Below are 8,622 nucleotides of genomic sequence, written 5' to 3'. Positions count from 1 at the left end.
ACACACACACACACACACACACACACACACACACACACACACACACACACACACACACACCCATGCATTCACACACCCATGCATTCACACACACACACACACACACACACACACACACACACACACACACACACACACACACACACACACACACACACCATATACATCACTTCAGGCATTACATTGACTTACATGCATTTCCTGGAGACTTATCCTAACCTTAACCATAACCAACACATGCCTAAACCTAACCAAGTCTTCACCCTAAAATGAATGATTCCCCTCATGGGGACCTCCCTTATGTCCCCATAAGGGAGGCGATTCCCGACGTGTGACTGTGTAAACAGATTTAGGTCCCCACAAAGATAGCAATGCTAGGTCACACACACACACACACACACACACACACACACACACACACACACACACACACACACACACACACACACACACACACCAAATTCCAGCCTCCTAAGGCAAAAACTGTGTCTGCCAAAAAGTGGGCAAATGTTTATGGACAGGCAAACCAATTGATCATTTTAAAGTACTATTAACTTTGCTTTCTATTTAATGTGTTACTTTCATCCATTGCTAGTTTTAGCATTATTTCGGCATTTTTTTATATTCTTCAGAGAGACAAGAAGCAAGTTGAAATCAAAGGTCTGCAGCTGGTAAACAAACCGTAGATGCTGCAGCCTCCTGGTTTTCGCCCCAACCTTCACTTTTTATATTCTGACAGCATTGAAATCCTTATTTTGTCTGCTGGAGGAAGTGGAGGAAGAGCCGATATAAGATAAGATAAGATAGGACTTTATTCATCCCGAAAGAAATTATTGTGTCAGCGTTACAAAGATACAATAAACACAATAATAAAAAGAGCAATAGAGTGGTGCAGGGATCACGTATTTGTGTAGGCCGACCTGGAAGTAAGCTGTGCATTGGGTTCCCTCGACAAAAAAGCAATTTGAAAAGCAGATTTTGGAATACTGTAAAAAATAAGGTGTGTGGAAAACGAACCTGTTTGATAAATGCACGTTTTGTTCAGCCGGATAATATCCACATGTCTAACCCACTTTTATCATTTTCAAATCATATATTTCTAATCGCCAGAAGCAAAATGCTAACGTTATGCTATAAACGAACTACAGCCGAGTACAGCAGGGTCGCACGACTTCACAATTTAAAGGTGGGGTAGGTAATTCAGTTCAGAAACACTTGTTGTTATATTCCATGGAATGCTCTTAACATCCCGATAGCAATAAATACATAAAAATGTCATCAGTGGAAGCCGTGGCGCTGTAAAAAGCACGACCAATCATCTGAGCCGGCCCGGCTAAAATGACTGGATGGCCTACCTGCCTGTCAGCCTTCCATCTGTGCACAAACTTGTGTGTTGGAGGAGGGGCTCTGTGAGGAAGTCTGAAGGAAGGGGCAGATTTTTTTCGGCTGCGTATTTTCAAATTCTAGCGCACTCAGCTTTTTTTCTCCATTCTTACCTACCCTACCTTTAAGTAAGAAGTCTGACTGCCACCACTGTCTACAGCTGAACATCAAAAATGTAAAATGTATGAAATTCTCACAAATTAATAAGCATATTTAGACTCCACCTTCTTGACTTATAGTAAATACAGTGCGGTCACTTTACTGCACATTGCAAAGGAGGCGTGTTTGACATAAAACAAGAGAAAAAGTGAGAAATTAAAGCTTTTCTGGAGGAATAATTAATCCTCATGTATATTTGTTCTTGTTCTTCTCATTATATCACAGTGTGATTACAGCGCTAGTCCTCCCACCTCCCTCTATATCCTTCAGGTAGTGGGCTGCTTTACAGCCTGCAGACAGGACAATCCCACGCACACACACTTTAAAATGAACATAGGTTTAACCTGGGTGTGACCAACACCACGACCTCCTACAGGACTGAACTCACTTCATAGGATCAAACACAGCCTCCCACCTCAGATACGATAACAAACACGACCCGACACTCGACCGCAATTACTGAGTCACAGCCGGAGAAATCCATACATAGTCATTCCCGTAACTGATGCTTAAAGGAACACTTCACTTCACCCACTGAATCACAGTTTGTACTCTTGTTTTAATACGTGCAATCTAGATTCGTGTAGAAAAGTTGCGTATAGATCAAAAAGGCAGAACGTTCTTGAAGCATTAAAGTGATTTAGGAACAGCAACACTGAAAACGTACCAACAATGCACTGTAAAGGTCTGATGACAGACTGTACTAAGTTGCATTATGGGAAATGTAGGATCCAGGGTTTCAGACAAATACCACGTCTTCAGTTCCTTTAATTTGTTATCTTTTTAGGGTAGGCTCCCCGATTTATGTATCAAAGTACTAAATCACTAGAGAGACCATTTAAACATGTTGTCTCTCGAATGAACTTGGATTGTTTTGGAAACTAAACCTGATAGAAGAATAAAAAATGTAATGGTGATTAGCGTTACACAAGAAAACAATATCATGCTCAATACTCATCAAACACAGGTTTTTTTGCTAATACGTTACTGTATTGATACACATAAAGACATCATCGTTTGTAGCTTAGGACCCCTTTTAGGCTGCCTTTTAAAAGGTCTAATAAAATACCTTTCTGAGATGCATTGTGGGATCCAGGGTTTCTGGAGCTTATCACATACTTGGCACTTAAAGTCAGGATATCTCAGCTTCATTTGCTTTAATGTTTACGTTATTTCGTAAATCTTAGAGTGACACTTTAAACATGTTGTATCTTGTTACCTTTGCAGTTATGTTTAAGAATTGAAGGTAACATCGGGTACTAATGGATAACTAATTACTCCTATGAGCAACAGTGTGTGTGCGTGTGTGTGTGTGTGTGTGCGTGTGTGTGTGTGTGTGTGTGTGTGTGTGTGTGTGTGTGTGTGTGTGTGTGACCACAATCAAATTAAATCTACCACTGCTCCAAAGAAGTGATGTGAGAGTGTGAAAGAATTCCAATCCACCTCTGTAGCCTTAACGCTCCACACTAAAGCAAGTGAGTGACACCACGGTATTGTGTATAGGTGAGTGTGTGTTTATGTGTGTGTGTGTGTGTGTGTGTGTGTGTGTGTGTGTGTGTGTGTGTGTGTGTGTGTGTGTGTGTGTGTGTGTGTGTGTGTGTGTGGCCCAGATGAAGACAAAGAGCCCAACGGCTGAACTGAGCAGCAGCTCTCAGACAGGATTACACAACAGCTCTTAAAGACTGCTTTTAATAGCAAGACTGGATCCTATTTCCCTCCCACTCATAACATCCATCCATACACACACACACACACACACACACACACACACACACACACACACACACACACACACACACACACACACACACACACACACACACACACACACACACACTGATCTCATCCCCCTCATCAATAATGTTCAATCTAAGCAGAAACACACACAGGAATGTGAGTGTGTACACATTACACGCCAGTCTGTGTGTTTGCCAGGGATTGTGTACCTCCGTGCTTCGAATCTCATTAAAACCAATGCCAACTGTTACAGTCCAACATGTGCGTGCATGTGTGTGTGTGTGTGTGTGTGTGTGTGTGTGTTTGTGTGTATGTGTGTGTGTCCACACTGTTATTATGATTAAATCAAGTTGTTTTTCACCTCAACTTGGAGCCTCTGTGCACCAATCAGTTGACACCAATCGCCCTCTGCTAGCCAATCAGAGCGCAGAGCGGGGAAACGGAGAGCAGGTATCACGACCCCGGGAATTACGCTCAGCTTTAAATCCACTTTTAGAAACGTTCTACCATAAAGATTGGACAGAAGGCTGCTGCTGACTTAAATCAAATGGTGGTTTGATTGAGATGAATCTGCGTCTTAATACTGCTCAATTGGAGCCAAATGAGATGGAGGGGTAGCAGTGGAGGAAATGTGTGTGTGTGTGTGTGTGTGTGTGTGTGTGTGTGTGTGTGTGTGTGTGTGTGTGTGTGTGTGTGGGAGACAATGGCACTTATCATGGAAGGCTGTGAGGAAATGACAGGAGAGGATTGTTTCTGGATGAACTAGATGTCAGACACACAGATGATGAGAAACGTCTGCTAATCTCACTCCGAAAGCAGGAAGAGTAAAGCACGACTTCAAAAGCGTCAGAGGTTCTTAAAGAGGCGCCCCGCTGGTTTTACACACAACGCTCAGTTTACCCGTCACAAAGATTCAACCCACATGAAAAACAAATGCATTTTTAATTCTGTGGCTCTGAAGGGAAAGCTTTAAGATAACCAAAACAACAGGTTAAAGTTAATATTTTGGAATGTGACTGTATTCGTTTTTCAAAACTTCCTTATTATGAAATGCTAACAAGGTTGTTTTTTTATGACATTAACTGACATTTCTGAAGAGCTGTGTTTGAGAATGTGTTGTCATTAAAGGTCTAATAAAAAAAACACTGCCATGTTGCATTGTGGGAATTGTAGTATCAAGGGTTTCTGACTAACACAAAGCTTTAACGTTTAAAAAAAATACAAAAGGACTTTACTTTTGAAATATTAACCAAGAAATTGTTCTTTTTGTCAGTTTTCTCTGAGAATGTGTTGGTCAGCGAGGGTCTTATAAAAGACTTTACTGAGTTGCATTGTGGGAATAGTAGTACCCAGGGTTTTCTCACAAATACAAAGCTTTGAACCTAAACAATAACAACCATTTCCCTTTTCAATCTGTCTAACGTGAAGTCCCCAACGTTATGAGAAAGAGTGAAGTACTTAATCACAGAAGTGACCCTTTAAACATGTATTAATGTACTTGTTGTTGCTTTTTCTGCCAGTAAATGTTAATGCTGTCAAATTTAACAAGAGGCGATTTATTGAGGAATCTCCCCTGTTTTCTCAGAGTTAACAGTTTGGATCCAGCGTTTTTGGATATTTGCTGAGCCCTTTGATAAAACTCTAACTACAGCAAAATACCATATAACATAAACGGGGAAACAAATATATGTTTGGCTTTTCGGCTCATATTCAATTGTTGTTTTACTTGTTTTTTCACCTGAATTACACTTACTGTCAGTGAGGAAAGTCCTGATTAATGCCCAAATTGACCATATATAGTAAGACATATATTTATAATTAACTTAACTGCAATTTAGATGAACAAATCTCAGTCAGACTGCTTTGAAATGGCTAGAAAAGGGACCAAAAAGGCACACAACTTTCTAAAACATGGAGGCCATTGTGAAGCTATACAGCGCAGGGCTTTGAAACAAAAGACCATTAATCCGCACACAGAATGGGTGGTAACGTTAAGTAGATTACATCAACCAATCTATTAGATTAACCTCATATTAATTTGAATTTAAGGGATAATCTGTGGTTACATCTGTTTGCTGTGACACCCCATGTCATCATCTCTTGTTATTGTCCTTTTAAACCCCCTCGCCTTGTGCCATGCTTTCGCACACAGGCTGTGTGTAATTCAACTGGATGGTGGGGGGGGGGGGTTATACCCAGGGTGAGGAGCTGAAAATCGGACCGGAGGACACACTCTGTCCCCGGGCTGACCCATAACACAGAGATATGAACAGAGGTGGAAGAAGTACTTAGGGAGAGAAACAGGAAAGCAGGGTTTTAAATGGAGGTTTTTCAGCTCCTTTTCAAATGTTTTTAACTTGTTTTTCCATCTGATTTGTACGTGCTGCTCCCAGTTTAGAAAGTGTTGATTAATGCCCAAATGTACCAGATATAGGAGGACATGTGTTTATAATAAGCTTAACTGCAAAGAACTTTGTTAGGAGTAAAAGTCCTACATTTAAAATCTTACTGAAGTAAAAGTACAGCATCAAAATATACTTAAAGTACCAAAAGTAAAAGTACCCCTTATGCATAATGGCCCATACCTTCTAATATACCAATCTACTTAACATATTAACATAGTGTACTATATGCTTAAAAAAATGGTGTACAGTAGTTTGAAATTAAAATATATCCTGTGAATGAAGTATAAAGTATAAAGTAGCATACACTGTGAATACTCAGGTAAAGTACAAGTACTTTAAAATTGTACTAAAGTACAGTACTTTGTTTTTTTTATGAGATTACGCATACATCCAAAAACTAAAGAGCTTCATAGTTTGAAGAATAGCTATCATTTTGCCGATTGTGTTTGAGAATCACTTTGTCAGTGTCTCAGTGACAATCCAATAAAAAGCGTTACCGTGTTGCATTGTGGGAATTGTAGGATCAGTGGTTTTTGACACATACAAAGCTTTCAAGCGAAAAACAACAGTAATTTTTCCAGGGAAATGAAAGTCAAAACTAACATTCTGTGACGTGACTTGCTTATAAGATCAACCATAATATGTGTTGCTTTAACCATCACTAAGTCGTTTTGTAACTCAGACCTAAACTTCCTCAAATGTATTTTGTTCCTTTCCAGCAGAGGAAGGCTTGAAACCAGACACTAGCCTATCCAAAGAGAACCGTGAAGAGGGGGAGTGGCTTCTCCTTCTATACACACATGCATCTCTTAAATAGGATGAAGCCAGTGAACCCTCAACTCCCCTGAACACACTGTAGTGGAGTGACTCGGGGACACAACGCAGACATAAATTACTGGAACCAAGGCTCAATTATGTGGCTTTTGAAATATGCAGGACAGGATTTTCTGCAGGAGACAGACTACAGGCTAAATATAGTCCAGTAAAAAACCTTCCCCATGCGGTGTGTGAGAGGACATGGTCAGCTGGAATCCATATTATTCAGGAATAATCCAACGTACCCTTCAAAAGTTTGCTTAAAAGCATCTCCAAATTATAATTGATCTCTGTCTGTGGTAAACTGATTATATTAAATATGATGATCATTTTTGTTTTTCACTTCATGCATGCCCCAGAATAGTCAATGCTAATGAGGATCCTAATAAAGAACAAGAACATAGGAACATTATTTTTCATACCTTCCATGTGGCTGAACTTTTGCAGTCGCCTTTATCCTTGAAATAAGGAAAAAAGGCACATTTAATTTCTATTCTGTTTCTTTTTGCACAATTTTTTTCAGTTTTATGTCTTTTATACATTTATGTTGCATTGTTGGAGGAGCCTGGACTTAAGTTTCTCGTGTAGCTGATTTGCATTTGACAATAAATCCTTTGAATCTTGGAACCAGGGCTTTGAAACATGCAGGAGAGGAGTTTGCTGCTGACAGAATAGACTAGATATTCCACTTAAAAACCTTCCCCATGTGGTGTGTGAAGATGACATTATTTTTCATGTGGCATATATGAACATAAATCCCCAATCATTCATGACATCCATGTCTCCTAAACACCTTACCTTCCATCCGGCTGAACTGTTGCTGTCTCCTTTATCCTTGAAATAGGGAACAAAGCGCACCATCCAGTCGTAGACCTGGGACAGGGTGAGCCTCTTGTCCGGGGTGCTCTCGATGGCCCGGGTGATCAGGTCCGCGTAAGACAGGTTCCCCCACGCGTTCCTCCGGGAGGACTTGGCTTTGCGCAGCTGCCCGGCCGCATCCAGCGCAGACGCCCCGGGAACCGGAGCTCCGGTCGGGTGCTGGAGCTCCGCCGGCGCGCCGCCTTTCTTCCCGGCACGCTGGCACGACGCCGGCACGTTGTACTGCTCGTTCTCCACTTTGACTGAAACCAGACCCAGGTTTGCGTCCTCTCCACCGGCGGGGAAATCCTCCAGTAGCGGCCAAGCAGAGCACGACCGAGACCGACTGTGAGGCTCAAATTCCGGATCGATATCAACCTGATGCGCATCCATTACGCTGTTCTTCATCATCATCAGCATGATGGATGTCAAAATCGGGCAAGGTCACTGTATCAAAACGCCTGTGAGTTACACAAAAAAGGTCCTTAATGTGAAGAATAAAGAGTATTCAGTGTGAGAGAGAGCCGGTTCTCCACATCAGGACAGATGAAGGTGTATCCGAGGCATCAACAACAGTATATCTTCCATGATAATTGCACATCACCGGCTGTGTGCATGTCCGAGTGTCGTTCGCACACATCCATAATTACGCACTCACACACACACACACACACACACACACACACACATACACACGCTTGTCTCTGACTGAGCTCTGGCTGCAGCAACAGTTGATCCTCCTGACAGGTGAAAAACTCTCCAAGCAACTCACAATTACTCCCTTATAGAAAGAATCTCATGATATATGAAGCATCTCCAGACGAGAATGAGAAGCCCTCCTGGATATGATGAGCTTCCTCTCTGTCTGTAGTAGATATGTCTCCACCTTTGTCTCTCGCTCACAGTCACATGTTCAGCTCTGCCTTTATACTGCTGCGGCTCTGAAGGCTCACAGCCACTTAACTGTAGCCGGGAATAAAGTGGAATAAGTGCTGCCTCCATATAATTGGACGACGCTTGGATTCAAGTCACTCCCTCCAGAACAGGTTTCCAGAGGAGGAGGGGGGTGTGCGTGTGTGTGTGTTTGTTTGTGTTTGCTTGTGTGTGTGTGTGTGTGTGTGTGTGTGTGTGTGTGTGTGTGTGTGTGTGTGTGTGTGTGTGTGTGTGTGTGTGTGTGTGTGTGTGTGTGTGTGTGTGTGTGTGTGAGTGAGTGGTGGGAGTGATATTCCCAACATCATATCTTGAAATCATCAGTTTTAACTCA

The 8,622-nt window shown here is 41.7% G+C and overlaps 1 protein-coding gene across 2 annotated transcripts in view; it reads right to left on the bottom strand.

The window, feature by feature from the left end:
• The window catches only part of foxo6b (forkhead box O6 b), a 54,524-nt gene extending 46,200 nt beyond the window's left edge, over positions 1-8,324 (bottom strand). Inside the window, exons 1-2 of one of the 2 annotated variants that reach the window (XM_010792087.1) lie at positions 7,299-8,324; positions 6,923-6,958 (exon numbers count right to left, since the gene is read on the bottom strand). In XM_010792087.1, the coding sequence (XP_010790389.1) occupies positions 6,923-6,958; positions 7,299-7,778 (516 nt within the window). In that variant the 5' untranslated portion in view covers positions 7,779-8,324. The remainder of the gene's footprint in view (positions 1-6,922; positions 6,959-7,298) is intronic. The other variant, XM_010792095.1, reaches the window with a different exon arrangement.
• Positions 8,325-8,622: the final 298 nt, after the last annotated feature.

This window comes from Notothenia coriiceps, unplaced genomic scaffold (assembly GCF_000735185.1).
Source record: "Notothenia coriiceps isolate Sejong01 unplaced genomic scaffold, NC01 NC01_scaffold00001715, whole genome shotgun sequence".
Taxonomy (NCBI): Eukaryota; Metazoa; Chordata; class Actinopteri; order Perciformes; family Nototheniidae; genus Notothenia; species Notothenia coriiceps.
Note: the sequence above shows the minus strand (reverse complement) of the source record. Positions and strands in the feature narration are given on the sequence as shown.